Source organism: Urtica dioica, chromosome 8 (genome assembly GCF_054948205.1).
Source record: "Urtica dioica subsp. dioica isolate 48M chromosome 8, U.dioica_male_clone48M_v1_H2, whole genome shotgun sequence".
In the NCBI taxonomy this organism is placed as follows: domain Eukaryota; kingdom Viridiplantae; phylum Streptophyta; class Magnoliopsida; order Rosales; family Urticaceae; genus Urtica; species Urtica dioica.
Window position 1 is genome coordinate 32,459,177 of NC_142763.1, and position 26,079 is coordinate 32,485,255.

At 38.7% G+C, this 26,079-nt stretch overlaps 2 protein-coding genes across 2 annotated transcripts; one reads left to right on the top strand and one right to left on the bottom strand.

Annotated features, from left to right (window-relative positions):
- Positions 1-3,833: 3,833 nt before the first annotated feature.
- On the bottom strand, positions 3,834-6,929 carry LOC149389268 (Vacuolar import/degradation, Vid27-related protein). The gene is made up of 3 exons (XM_089623802.1): positions 6,060-6,929; positions 4,961-5,830; positions 3,834-4,399 (listed from the first exon to the last, which is right to left on the bottom strand). The coding sequence occupies exons 1-3, from the start codon at positions 6,795-6,797 to the stop codon at positions 4,106-4,108; spliced, it is 1,902 nt and encodes a 633-aa protein (XP_089479928.1). The 5' UTR covers positions 6,798-6,929; the 3' UTR covers positions 3,834-4,105.
- A 4,615-nt stretch (positions 6,930-11,544) lies between these two features.
- Positions 11,545-15,371, top strand: LOC149389269 (uncharacterized). Its single transcript, XM_089622592.1, has 6 exons — positions 11,545-11,701; positions 12,018-12,254; positions 12,336-14,056; positions 14,159-14,666; positions 14,732-15,081; positions 15,144-15,371. Exons 1-6 carry the CDS (start codon positions 11,545-11,547, stop codon positions 15,369-15,371), a joined length of 3,201 nt encoding a protein of 1,066 aa, XP_089478718.1.
- Positions 15,372-26,079: the final 10,708 nt, after the last annotated feature.

Below are 26,079 nucleotides of genomic sequence, written 5' to 3' on the forward strand. Positions count from 1 at the left end.
ACATAAGGATTTCGTGACTTATCTGTCACGAAACAAAGCTATTTAAGTCACGAAACAGTACGTTTTCGTGACATACCAGTCACGAAACGAGATACTTTGATGGAATTTAATGACAAATCTCTCTTTTATTTTATTAAATACGTCTTAGGTGACCAATATTTGTTATAAATATAAAAAATAAAAAATTTGAAAAAATACGTAGTTAGTCAAGCTATACTTACCTAGAAGATATTGAGGAACTAATGTGTCTTGTATTGTGAAGTGTCGTTGACATACATTTATTTGTCCCATTTCTTCATTTCAAATTAATGGGACAAAGTGTCAAGTAGTCTAAAATAAATGAACATAGGTAAATGAGATTTACTATCATGTCGTCTGGCATGTCGTTTTCCCCTCCGACTTCTTCTTAATGTGGGGATTTATTGATAACACATGTATTAGCGTTGTTAGTCCTCCAAATCAACTCATTTAACAGTCTAGAAGCAAGTTTATGGGAACAAACGAGATCAAAAGAGCAAAAGAGAGCATGTTTCACGTAATAGACTGGGACTTCGTGACGTCTTTGTCACGAAAAAAGGAAATTCGTGACATTTATGTCACGAAAAACATGAATTACGTGACTTCTACGTCACAAAATATTGAGATTTCGTAACTTCTTTGTCACGAAAAATAAGGATTTCGTGACTTATCTGTCACGAAACAAAGCTCTTTAAGTCACGAAACAGTACGTTTTCGTGACATACCAGTCACGAAATGGGATACTTTGACGGAATTTAATGAGAAATCTCTCTTTTATTTCATTAAATACGTCTTAGGTGACCAATATTTGTTATAAAAATAAAAATTTGAAAAAATACATAGTTAGTCAAGCTCTACTTACCTAGAAGATATTGAGGAACTAATGTGTCTTGTATTGTGAAGTGTCGTTGACATACATTTATTTGTCCCATTTCATCATTTCAAATTAATGGGACAAAGTGTCAAGTAGTCTAAAACAAATGAACATAGGTAAATGAACTTATTTGTCACGAAAAATGGGGATTTCGTGACTTATTTGTCACGAAAAATGGGGATTTCGTGACTTTTTTGTCACGAAACAAAACTCTACAAGTCACGAAACAGTACGTTTTCGTGACATACCAGTCACAAATGAGATACTTTGATAGAATTTAATGACAAATCTCTTGTCTATTTCATTAAATACGTCGTAGGGGACCAATGGTTATTATATATAAACAATTTTTTTATTTGAAATAATACATGGTAAGTCAAGCCCTACTTACCTAGAAGATCTTGAGGAAAGAATGTGTCTTGTATCGTGAAGTGTTGTTGACATACATTAATTTGTACAATTTCATTGTTTCAAATGGGAAAAGAATGTCAAGTAGTCTAAACATATGAACATAGGTTAATGAGGTTTAACGTCATGCCGTTTTCCCAACTACCTTATCCTTAATGTGGGAAATTATTGATAACTCTTGTATTAGCGTTGTTAGTCATCCAAATCAACTCATTTAACAGTCTAGAAGCACATTTAGGAGGACAAACGAGATCAAAGGAGCGAAAGAGAGCATGCTTCACGTAATTGACTCGGACTTTGTGACTTCTTTGTCACAAAATTTCGGGAATTCGTGACATCTTTGTCACGAAAAAATGGGAACTCGTGACTTCTATGTCACAAAAAAATTGAAATTTCGTGACTTATTTGTCATGGAAAATGGGGATTTCGTGACTTATTTGTCACGAAAAATGAGGATTTTGTGACTTTCTTGTCACGAAACAAAACTCTTCAAGTCACGAAGCAGTACGTTTTCGTGATATACCAGTCACGAATGAGACACTTTGATAGAATTTAATGATAAATCTCTTGTTTATTTCATTAAATACGTCGTAGGGGACCAATGGTTATTATAAATAAACAATTTTTTTTTGGAAAAAATACATGGTAAGTCAAGCCCTACTTACCTAGAAGATCTTGAGGAAAGAATGTGTCTTGTATTGTGAAGTGTTGTTGACATACATTAATTTGTACAATTTCATTGTTTCAAATGGGAAAGGAATGTCAAGTAGTCTAAACAAATGAACATAGGTTAATGAGGTTTAACGTCATGCTGTTTTCTCAACTAACTTATTCTTAATGTGGGAATTTATTGTTAACTCATGTATTAGCGTTGTTAGTCCTCCAAATCAACTCATTTAACAGTCTAGAAGCAAGTTTAGGAGGACCGAACGAGATCAAAGGAGCGAAAGATAGCATGTTTCACGTAATTGGCTCGGACTTCGTGACTTCGTTGTCACGAAATTTCGAGAATTCGTGACATCTTTGTCACGAAAAAATGGGAATTTGTGACTTCCATGTCAAGAAAAATTGGAATTTTGTGACATAATGTATATATGAATTTTCGTTGTCACAAGTAAGTCTATTTCTTCTCTTTTCTCACCTAATGTTTAATCCAAGTCAATCTTAACTGTGATTACCAAATTTGCGGTGCTTTTTTCTTCAGGACAAAAGCCGAAGGAAGTGGTGGTCTTTCACAGGTCGAATGAGGACCCAAAAACCATATCAACTCTGACCAAGTGTCTCATTTCACTGACCTGAAGTCATTTCATTTACATTCTGAGATTTGTATTAAGACCGCCCAAAAGTCTTCATTACTGTACTTTTGTTAAATCCATAATCATAACAGAGACTTTTATTTTATTATTACCCTTGAGAATCCTTGTTTTAACTTTGCAAGTGATACACAGAATCTGAATCAGAGATTCAGAAGTGATGACGATAAAATGGTCAATGTTGACTTGAAATGGATTTAACTCAATTACCATTTGATGTTTTGACAACATGATGAATGCCAGTAAACTATTGATCCTCGTTATAGTAAAAATTCATATATACATTATGTCATACAACATGAAGTAATACAGGAAAAAGTAAAAGGAAAAAAGAATCTGAATCAAAAGAAACACGAACAATCAAATGGACAAAGCGCTGTTCCTCCAGCGTCAGACTTGTTAAGCCCTAATTCCTCTTCCGTGAAGACACTCAAACCATCCTATGTTTTCTTCCTCGACTTCGAAACCGACTCTGCGAATCCATCAAAACCCTCGCGGCCTTGATCGTTCTTATTTCTCTGCTTCTTCTTCTTTATTTTCTCGGCTAACTTGTCCTCGCCGGAGGGATTCTGTGCCACTTCATCAGTTTTCTTTCGCTTCTATAGGCTGCCTCCAACTTGCTCTGCAAGACTTGAGTGGAAACAAACTCAGTGGAAATAAAAATGGTGGAGAGAGAGAGAAAGTGAGGAATAAAAGGAAAGAAAAAAAATATGAAATAAAACATAGGGAACTGTTATTAAAAAGTAAAAGTAAGGGTAAAATTGTAATTACATAAATAAAAAAAATGGCTAAGGTCCTATTTGTGACATTTTTGAAAAAAAGTCCAAAAAAGTCAAAACCCTTTTTTTATTCCTATTTAGGGCAATTTCCCTTTATATTAAACTAAATGGATATGTCAGATATTTATAGAAATAGATAGGATAAATCTCGCATTTCCATTAAACACGGTATACTCTTGACTAATAAAATTAAAATTGGCCAAATTATCTTTTTAGTTGATTATTGAAAATGAGTTATCAAATTCTAAGTCCGTCCATTTCTCAAAAAAAATATATACAAGCTCAAGCCCAATGTTGTCCCTCATTTTTGCAGTTTCAAACAATACTTTCATCTGAGATCAAAGAAACCCCAGGCTGTCTCTATAGAATGTTAATGGGTTTCCTCTTATTTCGGATCAAAATGCAAGAGAAACGAGAAATGAAAAAAAAAAAAAAAAAAAAAAAAAAAAAATTGGATTTACATTATTAATGATTCACACGTTGAAAGGGGAAAAAAACATAATCAAATAAAACAACACATTCACTACGTATAAGCATATACGTATTTTTTTTCAACTCTCCTTTTGTTTACAAAACAACAAGCACACTCCACCCAACTCATCACTCTACACAGAAACCCACCAAACCATACAAACAAGGATAATTACAAAGCAAGACATTGAATAATAGACCAACAACACACAGTGGAAATACATACAGAGAAGAAAATAAAGTCAACGTGTTCTTCTTCCGGAGAGGCTGATGGAGCTGACTTTCATGGGGGTCGTGACAACGAGAGGGGCTTCGGGCGAATCTTCTCCGGTGGAGGCGAAGTTGTCGTGCATGAAGCGGCTCTCGACGATGGACTCGTCCTTCAACACTGTCTTGTAGCAGTAACAGCTCTTCAGGCCTTGCTGGTTTCTGTAACACCCGTGACCGCTGTTCTTCACCTGTCGGAAATCCCATATCACGCTGAACTTCCCAACTGTCGCGACAATGTGGCGCTCTTGTTTCCCGTTCTCCGTCACCTGAAAAAAAATAAAAAAAAAATACCATCAAACCAACAGACAAAGAGAGCTTTTGTATAAGATCATCAAAGGAGCGTAAAGCTGACCAAGCTTTGTATCAAGAATTTCTTAATGGGTAAAAATCAAAAACATAATCAAAAGACATCTGGTTTACTTAGCGTCTAGTCTAGTGGGTCGGATTCAAAGCAAAATGTGTACGAACAAGAACTGTGCAATTCTACATGAAATAGTTCTGGTTCACATATGCTGACTGTTGAATGTCAAAGACTTTAAAACCGTCCCACTCTAGAACGACGCCAAGAATACAAACATACGGTGTATCAAAAGTCGAGATATTTCACAAACGAAACGGTTTTGAATGGGGCCGATGTTTCGCTACAGAAATAGCCCAAAGAAACGCTTGTGATTAATCATGTAGCAATCCTAAATAATATTGCACCATCCATTTTTACCCCTAATTGGGATTAATCACGACGGCACACTAATCTCACGAAAGATCAATCCTAAGCAACCAATGTATATCAAATTAAAATGAAAAGCAAGCGTAACGAAATTAATTACCCATGAGAAATGGCCTCCGTGGAACTTGTTGTCGGCCCCGGCCAAGTGGGAGTCGAGCGGGGTGAGCTTAAGCATCCTCGGCGCCGGAATCTTGTTCCCCATGCGCGCCCCGAAGCCCGTCTTGGTCCTCCCGTCCTTGTCCGTGAACAAGGTGCAAATCAAGACCAGATACGTGTCGGTCGTGCCCAGAACCCATTTCCCGTCGAACGTCACGTCGATGTGCGTCACGGGGGATCCGAGCCCCGGGAAGGCCGTCTTAGCCTGCCTCATCGCCGAGTCCTTCGCGTACAGCCTGATCTTCCCGTCCGCGGAGCCCACCGCCACCGACCCGTCCCCCGCGGTGGCCAAGCACCGGAAATTCGTGCCCCTCGAGAACTGGTGCCCCTTCGACCAGTGAAGCACCGCGGGCCCCACGAGCCCTTCCTTGGCCCGGGTGTCCCACTGGCATAGTCGATTGTCGTCGAGGCCGAGGAAAGTCGATCCGGACGGGTCGAGCTGCGAGGCCTTGGAGTCTCCGGCGATGTCCCTCATGGCGATGGCCGTCCCGTCCTTCTCGAAACTCCACTCGGAGACGATCTTCCCGGTCTCGACGTCGAGCTGGTGGAGCCCGGCGGAGTGCGGCCTCCCTTCTCTGAGGGGGCTCATCAGCATCATGCTCGTCTCGGCGCGCATCAGCAAGGCCTTCCCGGGAGATCTCCCCGAGGGAGTCCGAGCGAACTTCACCGATACGCCTTTCCCTTGGATCCCGTGTCTCATGTTCCGGTACACCTCGACCCCCGTGTCGCTCACGAGGAAGCTGTTGTCCAGAGCCCCCAGGGTGAGGCTGTGGACCCCGCTGCTCGCCGCCTCCTCGAACTCCGACACCAAATCCTGCACCCAAAGATGGAGTTGAAAGTTAAAACATTGAACTTCAGGGGCCAAAAGGCTCATTTAAAATTCCGAGGGGCAAAAGCAAAACAGTGTTTGAAAAAAAAAATCCTTCTAGAAATGATTTTTTGAGAAAAAGTACTCATATACATCATTTAACATAAACAACTTCATATATCAGAGGATATAAAAGTAAGTAAATAAAGTTAGAAGGACTAAAAAGAAAAAGTACCTCCGCTCCTTCCTGCACCGAATCAGCCGGATCGGACTCGGCCTCCCACATCGTCTCGTCGGCGAACTCAGGCTTCACCCAACCCATGAACTCCTTTCCGTACACCTTTACCTTGTTCTCCTCCGTCGCTGGGAGTCCGTACACGTTCTCGAAAAGCCGATCCTGAAACTCCGTGATGAATCTCCTGTACCGATCGTCGGTGGGGAACTTCGCCGCCCACACGCCGCCTCTACACACGAAATCCACCCTCCTCTGGTCGGCGATCATCTTTATTTGCATATCCGTCGAAACCCTACACCGGACCTTCGATCCGACCGTCAGGAACCACGAGGTTCCACCGCTGCTTCTCTCCGACTCCGATTCGTCGGAATCGGAGTCGGAATCGGAGGTTTTGACGAATTCGTAGGTGGTCGATTTCTCGGAGACGATCCATTTGGCTTTGGGCGTGTTTCCCCCGATGTGGAGGTAGAGCTTCACGGCGTTCCTCTCCGCTGGCTCGGGGTTGCGAATCTTTGATACAGAAGGAGAAGGAGAGTGTGGGGATGAGGATGGGGATGAGGGTGACGTAGAGCCGTACTTGAGCTTTAGGGCTCGGAGTTTGGCGTCGACGTCGTCAATGGCGGCTTCGCTATATTGCGATGGTTTCTGTTCTACGTCTTCTTCTTGGTCTTCTTCATCTTCTTCATAGTACTCGTCCGAGTCGGTGATATAATCTTCGCGGCTCTGTGCAGTTCCCATGGAATTTTAGGAGAAGAAAAGCTGTTGAATTGAAATTCAGTGACAGAGAGCGTTGAAAATTGAAATGATTGATTTGATTTCAAAGTGTGAGAATCAGAAAATGAAAACAAATATCAAAAGACGATATTTATTTATATAGAGCCAGTTATCTTGAGAGGAAAGTAAACAGAGAAGTGTCTCACCGGCTACAACCAGTATCTTCGACAGCCTTTGTTTGAGATAAATATTTTAGATCAAGAATAAAAAAAAAAAAACATGGGTTTCTCATTTCTGAGCGCGCACACACAAAAAAAAAAAAAAAAAAAAAAAAAAAAAAAAAAAAAAACGTGAGGAGCAAATCCGTATTTTATGACATTTGTGCAAAAGTCACCGGCTATGCCCGGTAAGCGTTGTTCGTACGCTCAGGTCGATTAGCTTCGTACCGAAGAAAATCCCATTTTTACTTGTAAGGTTTTTTAGTCGACTATTAAGATGAAATTTTGCGACTTTGAAATTGCTGTGTTTTTAGAAAAGAGTATTACAAATAAATTTATGCCTTCACTATTCAACTATCTAAATTACTGGCATTTCAACTTTGTGCAAACGCAATACATACCCTATCTTATAAATCTTACTATCGTAATTCGTAATCACCGTGTTACCTTTTATATAAATTAAATGATAAAACAAAATGAAAACAAATATCAGAAAAATAATCAAAACACATTAATTAAAGAGATTTGTTAGCATATAGCCGGTTTATAAATGGGAGTTTAAAATTCTAGCCAGACTATTATTTTATTTAGAGGAATAGCCCACGCTGGTTTGAATTCCCCATAATATCCCTACCCCCAAATTCACAGTGACAAAGAACGCACAGATCTCGATTACTTGACGGTCTCCAAATGCAATTCTTCTCCGACGGTTTTCTCCGCCTCAGAAACTCCGAGTAAGAATCGGCATCAGATTTCCTCTCCCCGAAGAAGACTACCCGGTGCTGTGCCTCTCGTCTCTCTCGCTGTTCATCCTCGCCGGCCGGAACGATCCGTCGTCGCTCCTCGCGACGGCAATCAAGGCGGCGTCGCACCACGCCGCGGCGGCGATGACGGAGATCTCGAGGATGGCGGCAGCGAAGTCGACGGATGAGGAGACGGCGGCGGCGCTGGCGCGGTGCAAGGATAGCTACGGCGATGCGATCGATAATCTCTAGAACGCATCGGAGGCGATCTCGCGGCGCGACGACGGGACGGCAAACAGTATGCTCAGCGCGGTGGTGACGGACTCCGGCGACTGCGAGGACAGCTTCCAGGGGTAATCGCCGGTGTTCGAGTACAACGAGAAGGTGAGGAAAATGGCGAGTAATTGCCTCTATTAGTACCCACCCGTAGAGATGATTGCCAATTCATTTGAGTGTTGATAGAACTGAGCGAGTCTCTTTATATTAGTTATCCTTAGAATACGTTTTACAGATGTCCAACGAAATCATTTCGAAAAGGATCTGACTTTGAATATCAGATCTGGAAAAGTGGAGTGCATAGTAAATGTCAGAATTTGTTTTGTTTATTTATTTTTAGTGGTTTCGGACAGGTTTGTTTTTTTTATTTTTGTTTTTTTGTTTTTTTTTTGTCAGTCTATCTTTGGAGGATTTTTTAGTTGTTTTAAATGTACGGATCTTTCTTTTGATATGAGAAAATATTTAGAAATTTTTGTGAAAAATAGAATTGTAATGTTGTGTATATCGTAGGTATTTCGTTCTAAATAAAATCAGATTTACTGTTATATTTACCATAGAAACGAGTGATTTATTCAATGGTCAATATGATTTACTGTCGGATTTACTGTCTTCGATTATTCACGGAAATAATTAGTAAATCGTATTTACTGTTAGATTAACTAGTCCTCATATTTGATACTTTTCCTGTTAAATTAACTAGAAAATGTTATGGTTAATCGTATTTACTGCTAGATTAACTAGTCTTCATCTCTGATGTGAAAATGAAAGAGATGAGCGATATAAAGAGAAGAGCGATATAACAGTAAATCGGATTTACTGTTATATTTACCATAGAAACGAATGATTTATTCAATGGTTAATATGATTTACTGTCGGATTTTTAGTCCTCGATTGTTCACATAAATAATTAGTAAATCGTATTTACTGTTAGATTAACTAGTCATATTTACCATAGAAACGAATGATTTACTCAATGGTTAATATGATTTACTGTCGGATTGTTAGTCCTCGATTGTTCACGGAAATAATTAGTAAATCGTATTTACTGTTAGATTAACTAGTCCTCATCTCTGATACTTTTCCTGTTAGATTAACTACAAAATGTTACGGTAAATAAAATTTACTTTTGTTCTTGTTACAGTAAATAATATTTACTGTTGTTCTTGTTACGGTAAATAAGATTTACTATTATTCTTGTTACGACAAATAAGATTTAATATAGTTTTTGTTATTATTAATTATATTTACTAATTTTTTTTTGTTATAGATAATATTATTTACTATAATAGTTAATAATATTAACCTAAGGGTATAATTGGAATATTGGAATGTTGTCATGATAAATTGGCTATTTTCCTAAATATGTTAATAGTTTGGCTATAATTTTAAAGTAGGGGTGTCATTTTGGCTAGTTCTTTAGCCGGCCCTTAATTAAAAAGCAATGTAGTAAAATAATCAAAATAAAACTATAAAATTTATTTGTAACCTACGTTTCACAACTTTTAGGGAAATAACCAACAAGCTTATGTGACAATAATTAATGTCTGATTTACCCTTATTTATTAGCAAATCGTCATTTTCTCTCTGCTACTTTTTTTCTATATTTTTTTACATAAAAACTTCAAAAAACCATATCTATCTCATATGAATTCGAAATTGAGTGATTCTAAATTTTACGGATTCGTGACGCTGAGATCATCAAAAATAGATTCATTGTGTTTGATGAAAAAACATGTTCAACATCATAGATGTAGAAAAATCACGTTACTACCTTAAATATTAAAATAACTGAAATTTTTTGAAATTATCGACATAAATATAATTTTTCATCAAACACAATGGATCTATTTTTGAAATCTCGAGGCCACGAATTTGTAAGATCTGAAATCACTCAATTTCAAGATCGTATGAGAAAGATACGAATTTTTTAAGTTTTGATGAAAAAAAATTATTTGAAAAAAAATAGGAGAGAGAAAGTGACGACTTTGTTAAAAATAAGAGCAAATCATACCTTAATTATTGCTACATAAGCCATTTGGCTATATCCTTAAAAATTATCAAACACAGGCTAGACCCAAAATCACATGTTTAAAGTGGTCTAATTAGTTACAAATTTCTTAATTAAAATCAAAACACATCCACGATGGCAGGGGAAAATAGATCCACTTATACTTGTAAACTGTATCAATCATCTAAAGTATTTGCACTAATATGTGGGATCCACCCATGCGTCACGACTAATGTTTTAAATGCCGGTGAAATTCTCTGAAAATCGGCGACGACACCGCTGTCAGAGTAAAAACGGTCGACAAAAAACATATATTCCATTTTATCATCATTTTTCGTTGATTTCTATCATTTTTCGTTTTTTTTTTCGTTTTTCGTCGATTTTCGTTTGTAATTTCTAGTTTTTTTCTTTCAAAAGTTAAAGGAGATTGGGAATAGATCCCAAGTCAACCATATGTATCCTCACAGACCTTTAATGATTATATATTAATTTGTAATAGTATTTTTTACTTTTAATTATATATTATATATTTTTTAATGATTTTAGACAAATATTATATATAAGACAAAATTTAAATATATAAATTAAACAAATAAAATTTTACTTATAAAATGGATATATTTTCAATTAATATTGCATTATCAATAATTTATTTAATTATATTACTAAGTATAAAAAATAAATGAATAAAAATAAAATAAAATGATGAAAACGGATGTTTATAATAGAAAATAATATAATAAAAAAAATTGATATGTTATTATTGAATATTTATGATCCATTTTTATTTTTAGTATATCTATAAACTGGATATGTAGAATATGTATTAAATAAAATAAAATTAGGATAAATATATATTAAATAATGCATTGTACTAAATGTATTGCTATTGTGTTATAAATGTTGTATATATTACAATTTTAATAATTGAAAGATACATGTGTTTATATATATATATATATATATATATATATATATATATATATATATATATATATCTAACATATTTTACAATATTATTTTCGTTTGGTTTTCCCTCGAAAATGATATTTTAAAACGATAGTTGCCTTTTACTATAATATTTTCGTCAACGTATCGGTTTTCCGTGAATCAGAGAGCTCGAAACGGCGTTTCGAACCTTGGTCACAACATTTCATGGGAAAAGATGATTTAGAACTCTAATTGATGATCGCACTAAAGTATATTGGGTATGTTTATGGATAAATTACACTCATGCCCCCTGAACTCGGAGGTCATTAACAAATCACCCCCTGAACTCGAAATTTCCACAAAAACTACTCTGATCTTTCAATTTTTTTGAATTGCGCCCCTTCCGTCTATTATTTTCAGTTACCATCCATGACAAACCCACGTTTTCGGCACGTGACCCATCAGCGAGGGGTATATTTGGTATTCTCTCATGATATTAATTAAAGATAATTTAAATGATTAATTTCATTTAAATTTTTTGGGTAGAAAAGAAGCGGGTTGAATGAGTTTCGAGAAAATTAGGGTTTTATTTCGAAATGGTGAAAACTGGTTGGAAACCCCCGCGAAATCAATCTCCGGCGAAGAAGAAGCAGAAATCGTCTCCGACGAAGAAGACCGCTCGTAAATCTCCGGCGACGAAGAAGCAGAAATGCGATTCCCAAAGTAACGCATCGGTGCGCTTACCACCGTACGGTGAGCATCTTTATTTCAAGATTAAATATAAATAAATCCAGGATGTCGGGTGTTGGTGGGTTAGTATTTATGAAAGTGAAATGTTGGGACCACTGCTGGTATTTGTTATGCTTTGTTTTTTATGAAATGTCGGGTGTTGGTGGGTTAGTCTTTATGAAAGTGACAAAGGGACCACTTTTGTTGTCGTTGTCTGGTTTTGGGGGTTTCGATATTTTGATTTCAGACTTTAAATACAAGTGTAGGGACCAGTAATGTTTGTATGGTGGAGTAATTGTTTTTTTTTTTTGCACGTCTTTGCTTGTTTGTATTGCTGCAGTCACTGGGTCAGGAAAATTTACGTACGAAGTTCACCATGGGGGTAGGATGGAATTGGTGAATGACCGACTGGCTTATGTGGACTCTAAAGTGGACTATGTGGACCACATGGACATTGACCGGTTGTCGTTACTGGAGTTGGACGCGATTTTGAAGAAAGACTTGGGATACTTTGTTGGAGGGCTGTATTACATTGTACCTGCTGACGCTACTGAGTTTATATTTCTTGACTCAGATAGTACGTTGTTAAGTGTTGTAGGAATGCTGCTTGAGAGGACATTTCTACTGCCTCTGTATTGTGATCACCGGGTTGAATAAGGGCATACTCTTCTTCTAGTAGAAGACTCAAGTCCAGCAGTTGACGTTCCAGATGTTGAAGTGGGTGAGACTGTAGTTGAAGATCCTGAACTTGTATTTCAAGAATGTCAAGCTGAATTTGAAGAGACTGAACTTAACCTGGATGAGAGTCAACAATCACAAAGCCAGGTGGATGGGAGTCAACAGCCACAAAGTCATCCTGCTGATATTGAAGAGCCAGTCAGTCAACACGATGAGGGTCAAGACCCACAAAGCCAAGTGGATGAGAGTCAACAGCCATTCAGTCAAGTGGATGAGAGTCAACAGCCATTCAGACAAGTGGATGAGAGTCAACAGCCATTCAGTCAAGTGGATGAGAGTCAACAGCCATTCAGCCAGGTGGATGAGAGTCAACAGCCATTCAGCCAAGTGGATGAGAGTCAACAGCCATTCAGCCAAGTAGATGACAGTCAACAGCCCTTCAGCCAAGTTGATGACAGTCAACAGCCCTTCAGCCAGCCAGAAATTCAAGAAGATGGTGAAACAGAAGCAGATGATGATGAGGACGCTGAAGTTGTTGAGGAAGATAGTAGATTTGAGAAGAGTGAAGATGAGGTGGCCGTGGACGGGGCAACTGTAGAGCGTTGTTTAAAGGGCAAAGGTAAAAAACCTTACAGTGATGATGAACCAGTGTCGGCTGCAGATAGTGACTACAACGACGAAGAGAACATCAACTTACACCATGAGTCGTCTAGCGAAGATGAAGACAAGGGTGGTTCGGTTTCGAAGAAGGTTCTGCCAAAGTTTCAAGAGTTCAGACAAGACACAGACATGGGTTGTCCTCAGCTCAAATTGGGCCTAGTATTCCCTAGTGGAAGTGTATTCAAAGATGCCATCCGAGAATACTCTATCAGATCAGGGAAGGAAGTTCGCTTCAAGGTCAACGACCCGAATAGAGTGCGAGCAGTTTGCAAAGATGCGAATTGTAAATGGCTTTGCTATGCATCAGAATTAGGTAAGACGACCATATTTGCAATAAAGACCTATGTGCCTGAGCACACTTGCGCCAGAACAAACAAGAATAGGTTCGCCACTTCACGATGGTTGTCTAACAAGTACATGGATACTTTCAAAGACAATGACAATTGGTCAGCCACCAACTTCATGCAGAAAGTACAAAAGGACTTTGTATTACAATGTTCAAAGATGAAGGCTTATCGAGCAAAAAATTTTGCGACCAAAGTGATTGAAGGCACGTACAAAGAACAGTATGCGTCTTTGTGGGACTATGGTGCAGAGATCAAGCGATCTAATCCAGGATCAACTGTCGAATTCCTGACTGAGGCCGACGAACAAGGTAAGCCTATATTTAAAAGGCTATACATTTGTTATTCCGGCTCTAAATCTGGCTTCAATGAGGGTTGTAGACCTGTGCTCGGGCTTGATGGATGTCACATCAAAGGACATCACACAGGTCAACTGTTGACAGCCATTGGCATCGATGCCAATAACAGCATGTTTCCAGTCGCTTTTGCGGTGGTGGAGTCAGAATGCAAATCCTCGTGGGCGTGGTTTTTAAACTATTTGAAAGACGATGTGCGAATACACAATGGACATCACTGGACATTTATCACTGACAAACAGAAAGGGTTAAAGGAAGCCCTGAATGGACTGTGGGAAGCCGGTTCTGTAGGCGCAGAACACCGACATTGTGCAAGGCACTTGCAATCCAATTTCACGAAGGTAATATCTTACACTAATATACCACACTATGTATGAAAACATGTTACTTATTTCTCACACTAATATACCAAACTAATACTCCACACTACTACTCCTGAGCAGGTTTTCAAGGGACAATTTTTGAAACAAAAGGTAATGTCAGCAGCAAAGGCGTATTCTCAACACAAATTCCTTCAAGAAATGGATATGATCAAGGCAGAGGATGAAGAGGCTTACAATTGGTTGTGCGAAAAGAATCCAGTACACTGGGCTAGGAGCAACTTCAGAACAACTGTCAAGTGTGACATCTTACTGAACAACTTGTGTGAGTCCTTTAATGGTACTAGGTCAGTGTTACTAGCGAGGCAAAGACCAATTCTATCCATGCTAGAGAGAATTAGAATGTACCTACTGCAGAGGTTTAGCAAACAGCGAGTGGCTGTAGAAAAATGGCCAGGAGAAATTGGTCCGCGCATTTATAAGATCCTTGAAAAGAATAAGGAACTGTCTGGAGAGAACATTGCTCATTGGTGTGGGGAATTGCTATTCCAAGTCCAGAACATGTATGGGAGTATGTACTCGGTTGATTTAAATAGAAGAACATGTTCATGCAATCGTTGGGACTTGTCAGGTACTCAATTCACTCATTACTCAGATAATTAAGTATGGCATGTCTAATTTTGTATGACTTTTCAGGGATTCCTTGTGCTCATGCCATTGCATGTATTTGGCAAAAACATCAGCAACCGGAAATGTATGTGGATGATTGCTACAAGAAGGCCGCTTACATGACTGCATACAAATACATGATCAGTCCGCTGAACCCTATCGAGCAATGGCCAAAAACAGGGCTAGAACCGATTAGAATGCCACCAAATAGAGCCGAGCCAGGGAGACCTAAAAAGTTGAGGAGGGTGGAGCATGATGAGGTAGTTCCACGTGGTGGAACCAGAATGACTCGAAAATACGTCACAGTACGATGTTCTGGATGTGGAAAACATGGACACAACCTAAAAACATGTTTTAGAAGGCAACAAGATGCATTGGTAAGCTTAATGTGCTAAATTTAAAGTCATGATATCTTGCTATCTAATCCATTATCGTGCAGAGAACTGAACAGCGAGCGGCTAGAGATGCACAACAGGCAGCTAGAGGCGCTCCAACTCAACGTGCTCCAGCTCAACAGCCTGCAGCTCAACAGGGTCCATCACAACAACCTCCAGCTCAACAAGGTCCAGCTCAACGTGGACCAACTCAACAGGGTCAATCTCAACAACCTGCCCCTCAACAGGGACCGTCTCAACGTGGACCGCGCCAAGTCAATCCACAACCATAGCTGAGGGTTAGTTGCTAACTTTTTAAGTCGGTATCAACCATCATTACTTTATCTGACCATTTGTAATGTTTGAAATTACAGCGCAGTCCGAGACTCAACAAGGTTCCAACAAGAAAGAATGTACTGCGGCCGAGAAATTTATTTTAGCTTATGTGTTTGTGTATAACTGTGGTTGATGTGAAATATGTGGAACTCTTTTGCATGAAATTAGTAGCTAAAAATGTATGTGGTACTATTTTGGGTGTAATTGGTAGGAAAAAATGTATGTGGTAGCAAAACTGTGGTTGTAAACTGAACATATTTTGTCCATTTCGTAATCTAAAACTGACCAGGTTGGTCTTTTGTCCATTTCAATGTTTTGATTGCATTCTTGATCTTCATTTTGATGTCCATTTTAATGTTTCTATTTAAATTACTTTTGTCCAACAACTACAGTCAGTTTAAATGCCATTCATTTTGTCCAATTTAAATACTATTTGAACCAACTAACACTGATAACTAACACCACAACAAACCAAGTCCAGTGCTCATAAAAACTTGTCCAGATCACATATTACATACATAAAACTCGTCCAAATTGCATACAAAATCTTAAGTACAAACATGATTTATTTGAACATCAAAATAAAACCTACACCAATACATAATACCATCATATACATCTTCAATTTGCGCGATTCATCCCCTATTTTTTCCCTCAGCTGCTTCAGCTCAATGTCAACTTCATAATTCATGTTCGTCTCCGACACATCTTCTGTTTCCCGTGCTTCTAGCTTGTTAATTTTCTTCAATAATCCAGGTATAATTTGCAAAGACCTTTTACACATTTGTGGATCAATCCACTCTAACATACCACAACCCCTGTCCCTGTTCTTCTGTAAATAACCTCCAACATTATTTGCTCTTTATACAAACAAACAGCGAGGAATAGCAGCGGCGAATACAAACAAAGAACAACGTACCTCAAACCTTGAACAGCCATAAAACCTCATCCATGGGTTGTCACACGTCCAGGACGTTCGCTCGACGCACAATACACGACAGTAGCAGCGAGGAATCCGACGTTTATCGACAGACTCTCCTTCATCGAAGCAGATACCTCCACATTTCGACGAAGACGCCATCGATTTGAGTTTGCAAAGCTCACATCAGAACCAAGTTCGGGATTTTGATTTTAGGGTTAGGGATTTCTATATATAATTGGGTTACTCAAGGGTATTATCATAATTTGACCTCGCTGATGGGTCACGTGCCGAAAACGTGGGTTTATCATGGATGGTAACGGCAAATAATAGACGGAAGGGGCGCAATTCAAAAAAATTGAAAGATCAGAGTAGTTTTTGTGGAAATTTCGAGTTCAGGGGGTGAGTTGTTAATGACCTCCGAGTTCAGGGGGCATGAGTGTAATTTATCCTATGTTTATTGAAAGAGAAGCCATAAGTTGAACATGTTTTCAGATTCTTTTATCACATGATAGAAACGCAATTTCATACTAAAATTCAAATTGTAAAGAGTGATAGTCGTAGATAATAGTTTATCAAGTTCTAGGACAGTTTCTTAGAGGAAAAGGAATAGTTCAACAAAAGTCTTGTATTGATATCTTTCAACAAAATGCTAGAGCCGAAAAGAAAAATAGGCATTTCTTAGGAGTATTTGGAGCCCTTATGCTTTCATCTAATGTGCTTAAATATCTTTGGGGAGATACTATTTTATATGCACCTATTTGATAAATCGAATCCCTTCCAAGGTATTAAAGTTTGAAATACCATAAACCTGACTTTGTGTGAATTTTCTTCGGTTCCATAAATGAGATTTTTTTTCTTTTTTATTAATATTTCGATAATCCATATTTACTTATGGTTTTAGACCACCAAATCTTTGTTATGTGTAGTTTATTTGTAGTATTTAGATTAGAGTTTCCGATCAAGACATGATTTCTTTTTCACGAGTGTGGATTTCTGTTATAATAGTCTCGAGAATAAAAACCTTTGGGAATGAAAAAGATCTTCAACATATGAATGTAGAAGATTCTACTGGTGGTTCTTGTTTCATGAAATTGGTAACCTATTGTTGATGTCTAAAATAGATTCAACAATTGTCTCGATGATTGTATTACTTGTAACAAATTAAATACAAAGACCGAATTTTCCTTATACTAGACGAATCTCAATACAAGAAGTTTTTCAATAAAGTATTGTTTTCGTGAATAGAATGTTCTCTCCTCTTCCTTCTCCTTTTCGCCTTTTATATCTTTTCTTCGTAGGTTGATCAGACCCACGTTCTGTCAGTTATCAGGTAACCGCAAAAATAACTTCCATTCAGTTATTTTGCGGTTTCTTTTGTGCTTACATGGCCAAGTAAGCGTTATCTTGACATCATTATTGTGCCGAGAAGCTTTTATTAGACTTAATCGGTATTGAAGCTTAACTTATACTTCATTGCGTTTCTCATGAATAAAACACCTATGATCGGTATTTTATTTTTCTGTTCGGTGTTATTAACATTCGGATTATAACACTGCCCCTCAGTTTCTTAGCGTTCTTGAATGATTGAGAAACTTTATTTATTCGGAAGTAATTGATTTAAAAATGAACGCGGAAACTTAAAATTTATGTTTCAAATTTCAAATTTTAACTCGTTGGCGCCTTTATCACTTTCTTTTGTTGGTTTGAAATTGATCGTTAGATCAATTACTTGATTAAATCAGCGTAATTCTTCATCGTTGATTCTTAGACTTCTTCAAGACGTTTTTATTTTCGTTGATTCGAACTCTGTGTCAATTGGAATTTATTGTCGATTCAAATTCCCTTAGCGATTGTATATATAGGTAAGTTTGATTTCTTACTTTTCATACTTCAAAATTTCTAAAAAGTGGGGCACGAGACATCTTCGGCATTTTTACTTTTCAGGAACAATCAGCATTCTTCCGGAAGCATTCGGCATTTTCTTCACTCGGTTAGTGACTGTATACTAAATCATTTTATCAGTCAATCGCCTTAGGGGAAAAAGTCCGAATGCATAAAAATTTAGAGGGTAACTCATCTTCTCGAATTCTGTAGGACAGACCATGTCATCTGATCCCGATTCATTTCTGGGTTCTGCGGCTTTGGAAATTAGTGAATTAAGCCGAGGAGAAGTTGTTTCATCTAACGTTTGAGAAACATTTCAAAATTTAAGTGGGGATTCTAATCTGAAATCTAGCTCTTCGGATCTTTCGGACTCTTCCGTAGATAAAGTAGACCGATTACATATTCCTAATCCCCAAAGCGTTCCCTGTCCTTAAATAGACGAACAGTCTTCTGAGTCTTATGCTGAGGAATTTTTAGAAAGAAAATCTTCGGACTTTTCATCCAAATGACTTTCTTCGGTTGCTTCTAAAAAATATTTGATCAGCTTAAGGAAGAAAGTATCGATTGACCCGAAAATAGAATTAATCGCCCCTCAAGAAAACGAATTTCAACATTCCCCTCCCACACAACTTGTAGCTTTTAATCCATCTATTTTGAAGGTAATATTCGGTCTTCCTCTTCACCCTTTCATAGAAAAATTCTTGTGGGGTTCTAACTTAGCTCCGACACAATTGAATCCGAATGTATATAGATTATAATTTGTGTTATAATATTGTGGAGGAAATATTTGGGTCGGGATCCCTCACCATCTGTAATAAGACACTTTTATAAGCTCAAACTGCATCCCAGTTGTAATGGTTGGTACAATTTAACCACCAAAAATAGGAAGTTTCAGTTGATTCCAGATCTGCCGAGTAGTTGTAAGAAATGGAAAGAGAGGTTCTTTTTTGTTCGAGTGTTCGATTTACCATAGACCAGATATCCTATCCCCACCAAATATTCGACTTTTGACCTATTATATTCAAGGTCGGATTTGGGTGAAGTAGAATGTATCACGGACTTGCCGGCCTTTTCTTGATCATTTTTTACATTACGGCCGGCCAACTTTGCTCTGCCAAAGGGTTTCAAACCTCCGAACATGAGACCGAAAAAAAGAAGCGCTAGGGCAGGACCGAGTAATCGAACTCCGCCAAAAAAACTGAGGAAAGATAATGAAGTTCCGACGACTGAATCTCCTCAAGTTCAATTCCCTGTTAAAGAGATAGACGTGCCGGAGGTTACAGCTCCGGATCATTTGACTTCGGTGTTTAACTTCATGATGAAGGCGCCGGCCATGAAAGACCTGGCCAATATTGATTCTCTCAGTAAAGTAGCTCGAGCAGCTCGTCTTACCGACTGCCTTTCCCTGGTAAACACTTTTTTATATACTAATAAAAATAATAAAATAAGCTGTTTCAGATTTCTCCTATTTATCATCGGAGCTTATCAATGGTCTTTTAGACCGGGAGAAGTTATCCGACGATTTGAAGAAAGTTCGGGCTAGCCATGAGGATCTTTTGTCCAAAGTCAAAACTTTGGAGAAAAGTGCCGAAGATGCGGAGGTCAAAATCAAAGCAGCTGAAGAGAGAGTCAAACTGGTAGAAGATGCGAGGGCCAAGATGTGAGAGGCTTATGGAAAGATGCGAAAATTGCCATGCAGAAGAAAATTGATGAGGCAGTCGATCTTTTCAAAGAATCCGAAGAATATCAAGAGGAGGTTGGGAAGTATTACTATCTTGGTCGAGTAGAGACGGTGGAACGTTTGAAGGCAAAAAATCCAAGTTTGGATTTAACCGACTTAGATGATGAAGCGTCTCAAAAAACTAACCAAGAACCCGCTGACTCACATTATTCTGATCCACAGCCTCTTCAAGTCGAAAAACTTGTGCTTTCTTTGGAACAAAATGAGGAGCAGCCGGTTAAGAAAATCAATTAAGTTCTTTCCACTCCCTCCATTTTTTTTATTATTTTGGAACAAATGTAGTGGCTCGGACTTTAACAGCCTCTTGTATCTGGTAATCTTCTTTCTTTTGTTTTGAGACATTGTCCGTGGCTCTGACTTTAACAGTCTCTTATTGTATTTTTTGTTTAGCGAAACCGACAAAGTTCTTCTTCTTTTATTCTAAAAGGTGAACTATTAAATAGAAATATCTCAATCTGTAACTAACAATTTAAGTGGGATATTCATTTCAAGAATAATGAATAATTTGAAATAGGTATAACCATGCGAGGTTCGCCTATCTTGGCAATTTCAAATGACATGGCTGTAAGCCTTCATTGAATTAAAAATTATGTCTCGGCTTATTGCCTTTACACCAAATTAGCCTAATGGCTTGATAGGACAAATAGATCAGTCTTTACAACAAACTTGGCCACAGACCTTGATTAAAAATAATTATAAATTACGGGAAGAAACGGATGAGATGTTCGGCATTTCAAGCATGCTTGTCTTCTTTTCCACCCCGACTTAGCCTATACGCGCCGTTGTCGAGTGTTAAGATGACCGTATATGGGCCTTCCCAGTTTGGGCCGAACACCCCATCTGTTGGGTTTTTTTATGTGCATAAATATCTTTTTCAGCACTTTGTTGCCTACTTTGAATCCCCTTGATCGGACAGACCTGTTAAAACAGCACGCGATCCTAGCTTGATTAGACAAGTTGTGTACTTTGGCTTTTTCCATTTTTTCTTCTAAGAAATCGAGATTAGCTCTAAGGTTAATGTTATTTACCTCTTCGGCATAATTTTACCAAGCATGAGTATTTATGCCGATGTCTACTGGGATCATTGCTTCAGTACCGAATGCCATCGAGAAGGGAGTTTCCACTAGTACAAAAAAGACCTTTGGGTGCGACTTTTTTCGCACCCAAAAGTCAATTTTCGCATCCAAAGATATCATTAGGTGCGACTTTTCCGCACCCGAAAGTCCGCACCTAAAAGTCTTGGGTGCGAAAAGTCGCACCCAAAAGTCTTGACTTTCTGGTGCGACATTTAGGTGCGACTTTCCGCACCTAAAGTTGCACCTAAAAATTCACCAAAAATAAAAAAAATGGCGACATTTAGGTGCTTCTCTTTGAGAGGGACCGGATCTCCGTCGTCGCTCCTCTTGCGATCGGCTCCACAGCTTCCAAACTAGGGATACACACATACATACGTGTGGATGAGGGGTCGGCGATTTCTTCTCGGCCGGTGCTCGGTGATCGGATTGGAGCCGACGACGGGGGTGCGAGAGGCGCACCAGGTCTACAGACCTACAACAAGAAATAGAGGGAGACAAAGTTAGAGAGAGAGTCAGATAGAGAGAAAAATAGAGAAGAAGAGGAAACTCACCTGAGGTCCGGGGGCGGCGGCGGGGGCTCAGCTCGGTGACACGCTCCAACTCGCGGCCTCCTTGCATCTTCAGGGTCACAGCTCGCGCGCGGACAAGAGAAGAAGAAGATGGGAAAAGAGAGAACTCGGAGAGGGATAGAGAGGCTCGGGTTGATTTGTTTTATATCATGACCTAGAATTTGGGTGCGACTTTTTGCACCCAATGATCCGTGTCAGTACCTTTAGGTGCGACAAAGTTGCACCTAATAGTATTTCAAAAAAAGAGGGGAAAATTTGACCGCGATAAAATTTAAGACATTGGGTGCGACAAGTCGCACCCAAAAGTACTATTGGGTGCGGAAAGTCGCACCCAATAGTACTTTTGGGTGCAAAAAGTCGCACCTAATAGTATTTCACAAAAAAGAGGGGAAAGTTGACTGCTCAAATGTTTTACGACTATAGGTGCGACTAAGTCGCACCTAATAGTTTTGATGAAGCATTGGGTGCGATTAAGTCGCACCCAAAGTTTAAAAAATCAGCGAAAATTTTTATATACTTGTTTGAGTTTTGGGTGCTACAAGTCGCACCTGAAAGACTCATTTGGTGCGAATTTTGGGTGCAAACAGTCGCACCCGAATGTTTTCCGCACCGGAAAATAGTATTTGTAGTAGTGTTCTCCTGTGGAAGAATGTTTCGAAGTTCTGTATCCCCATAAAACTCCTAGCAATTCGTCAACCCAGGCGCCTTTGAATTCTCTCAGCCTTGTTTTCAAACCGGGCTTGATGGATTTGTTCACAGCTTCTACTAATCCATTAGCTTGTGGTCTGATCGGCGTAGAAAGCGCTTTGTTGATCCCATATTTCTCGCAGAATGATTTGAATGGCTTGCAATCAAATTTAGTCTCGTGATCAGAAATTATTTTTTGGGAATTCCGAATCGGGTGATAATATTTTTCCATACAAATGATTCTACCTTCTTTTCGGTGATACATGCGAGGGGTTCAGCTTCCACCCATTTGGTGAAATAGTCAATGGCTACGACTGCGTATTTATAGTTCCCTTTCCCCATCGGCATTGGTTCGATTAAGTCGATCCCCCACTCTGCAAATGGTACCGAGCAGACAATGTTGATGAGGTTAGTAGGTGGCTTTCTCGGTATATTAGCAAACTTTTGACATGTATCGCATTCGCGAACATACTTCTTAGCATCAGCTTTTACAGTAGGCCAGTAAATACCTTGTCTCAATAATTTCTGAGCTAGAGCCATACCACCATTATGGTTTCCACATACCCTTCATGTACTTCTTTCATCACATATCGGGCATCGTCGCCATCGACACATTGTTGTCAATGGTGCCCACAAGAAGAGTTGTAATCTTTATTTTGAACATTTGATGTAATAAAGTCTCATGAAGACTCTTGCTTGTAATTGCCTATTCATTCATTAATAAAGTTGAAACGTTCATTCAATCTTCCTTGTCTGAAGCTGTATGATAAAACCATAGTCTTTTAGTCCATAAACAAACTAAACAACTTACGAAGAGACAAATGTAGATTTACATGAACAAACTCTTCGTAGTTTGCTTAAAACGATATATTCGCAATCTTAGGGTCAAAGGACTATTGACCTCAGTATGATTATTAGAAGAATCTATGATGTCTGGTTATGAGGCATTGAGAGTTGGGGACTCTATAGTTCTTCTAGGTATCTTCCGAAGGTACTGAATTGACCAGTGCACTTCTAGAGACAAGATAAGAACAAACCATTTAACCTCTTATGTCTCGAAGTCACTATGTATGAATTGCGTCATGCTTACCTTAATCCTGAAATGAGACATGACATTTCACACCTTAGTATTCTCATTTGAGAAAGTCAAAGTTCGGACTCACTATGTGATTCCGAACAAGGCCTATTGGTGAAGTACTAAGTTGTGAGTCTGTCATGAGTAACTTTGTGAAGTTCTCATAGATATGGAATTCATGTACAAGATTGCTGAAATGCAATGTATGTCACCTCATGCTTTGTTCCTTGGAGTGTGAATAAATGAACTGGCCAGTGTCCAAATTGAGTCCTGACTCTTTTGGATGAAACAATGTGACTTGTTAGCTCCTCGTCAATACATTGTTTCTAACTTATTCACAAGCGACAAAGGAGTTGAGGAAATAACAGCTAGAAGGGTAAAATGGTAATTTAGTAAATCCCGACTAGCTGATGACATTCATGAAGGGTAAACATAGATAATATTCAGTGGATCCGCTCATCATAATTAGGTCGAATTCTTGAGTAGAAAATAAATTCATTTGAACCGAGAGATTTTCAGTGTCAGCTCTTTAGTGGAGTCAGTTGGCATTAAGCTAAACTTGGAAAAGGTTTGTGAACTTTTGAGTCCAAGTGTTTAGCTCAAGCTTTGTTCATTTGGGTCCATGAGGTCACTGTCACGAATCACATCGATAGGAATAGTTAAACTGGAAGCTAAGTCAAAACAAGAACGAAAATAGTTAAAAGAGTATTTTTGTCTTTTGAGACAAAGGATGAAATGAATGTCAATAAATTTTTGACAAGGTCATTTTATGACATGTTTCACTCGGCCATGACTTGATCATTGGGCCTTGTGAATTAATTTCATTTCATAAGAATTTTATTGAAAATTCTTAATGGGCTTTTCTTATGTTGTTATGAACAAATGAAGAAAAATCTAGAAGGCTTCTAGAAAGTCTTACACGCCCAAACCCAAGAGAAGAGAGACCAATTTTGTGCATTAATGTATCAAGATACATGCCAAAAGAAAAAGAGGAAATGAATTTCCTATGTTGGGTAAGAGGGAATTCGGCCAAGAGAGTACCAAGCAAGGAATGGAACAAAAAGGGAAACAAATCCAAGCGCTTCTAGAAGCCTATTTGGCCGAGTGACTCTAAGGGAAGGAGAGCAATATTTGCTCATGAATATGTGATATTTAATGAAAGAGGAAACTACCTTATTGAAGGTAAAACCTCCTCTATAAATAGAGGCCTCATTCCCTTCATTCCATTCATTCAACATAAGTTAGAGATTGAGAGACTCTCTCTCTAGACATTGTTGGCCGCCCCTCTTCTCTCTCTTTCTAGTTTCTATTTTCGATTTTTCTTGTCTTGGCACCTAGGTCCTCACTCGACCTAGTCCTTAGCTCTGCGACTTTGAGACTCGTTCTTAAGTCGTAGTGTTTAAAAGTGCCCACTCACTGATTCCTTCTTTTCGAGTGATTTAGTGATAGAAACTTTCGTGGTTGCTCGAGGTGCCGAGGAAAGGAAGAGAGACGTGCTGCGAGGGGAGACGAGCGTTGCAAACTTTCCGAAAGCTTCTCCAAAGTTCAAGCTTCAAGAAAGGTTAGTAAATTCTTAGCTCATATTGGTTTTTAATTACATGTACTTGCACTTGTCTAGGTTAGTAAAAACTGTTTTACTTGTAAAAGAAAATTTTTAAAATTCCGCCGCTTACCGAAGCGTTAATTATTTTCTTAAACCCTAGATCGATTCCAACATACATTTCATGAGGGGAGTGGAAAATCCTCTTTTGTATAGTGAGTCTCCTTGCTAGATATATCGAGCAGACTTGTATTTCAGATGTTTAGCTTCAATCTTGTTTGATGGGAGAATATTAAATTTGAGAAATTGAATGATCGGCGCCATCCAAGACTCCTTTTCTTCGACTATGTTGGCATCGGCATTGTCGATGCTTGGAAGAGTGATATTTATGATTCGCTGTTCCAGAGTATCACTGGCTGAACTTGCTTCCAATTTTGCTAGATCATCGGCTTCAGTGTTATTTTCTCTCGGAATTTGTTTGAATTCCACTTTCTCGAAACATTCGGCCAGTGCTCGTGCTTTGGTGGCATACTGAACCATGCTCGCCCCTCTTACCTGAAATTCATTTGTGATTTGGTTAATTACCAGTTGAGAGTCCGAGTAGACTATTATTTTTTTTATTCCGCAAAATTTTTCTAGTTCTAGCCCATGTATAACAGCTTCATATTCAGCCTCGTTATTTGAAGCTTTAAATTTAAAACGTAGTGAAATTCTTACTTGAAAACCATCTTTGGTTGACAAGATAATCCTCGCGCCAGAACCCTGGATATTTGTTGCACCGTCGGCATATAATTCCCAGGTGGGAGTTTCTATTGGTCGGTATATGAATTTTGCCAAGAAGTCGGCAACTGCCTGCCCTTTGATGGCCGGTCTTGGTTCATAACTGATATCGTATTGAGTGAGTTCTATCGACCATTTCATTAATCTACTTGAAGTATCCGGCTTTTGGAGCACTTGGCGAAGGGGGAAATTGGTAAGTACTTTTATTGGATGCGCCATGAAATAATGCCGAAGTTTTCGGGATGCTGTAACTAAAGCTAAAGCTAATTTTTCCAACTCCTGGTATCTTGTTTCTGCATCTTCCATGCGTCGGCTTGTGTAGTAACCGGAAATTGTACTGTTCCCTCATTTTTTTATTAGGGCCGAACTTACAGCATACTCGGACACTGCC

What these genes read in the sequence shown, in the direction of transcription:
- LOC149389269 (XM_089622592.1), top strand. Translation starts at nt 11,545, where the DNA reads ATGGTGAAAACTGGTTGGAAACCCCCGCGAAATCAATCTCCGGCGAAG. An exon ending in GGTGCGCTTACCACCGTACG is followed by an intron (nt 11,702 to 12,017) that starts GTGAGCATCTTT and finishes GTATTGCTGCAG; the next exon opens with TCACTGGGTCAGGAAAATTT. An exon ending in TATATTTCTTGACTCAGATA is followed by an intron (nt 12,255 to 12,335) that starts GTACGTTGTTAA and finishes GGGTTGAATAAG; the next exon opens with GGCATACTCTTCTTCTAGTA.
- LOC149389268 (XM_089623802.1), bottom strand. Translation starts at nt 6,797, where the DNA reads ATGGGAACTGCACAGAGCCGCGAAGATTATATCACCGACTCGGACGAG. An exon ending in CGGTGCAGGAAGGAGCGGAG is followed by an intron (nt 5,831 to 6,059) that starts GTACTTTTTCTT and finishes CTTTGGGTGCAG; the next exon opens with GATTTGGTGTCGGAGTTCGA. An exon ending in ACGGAGGCCATTTCTCATGG is followed by an intron (nt 4,400 to 4,960) that starts GTAATTAATTTC and finishes ATTTTTTTTCAG; the next exon opens with GTGACGGAGAACGGGAAACA.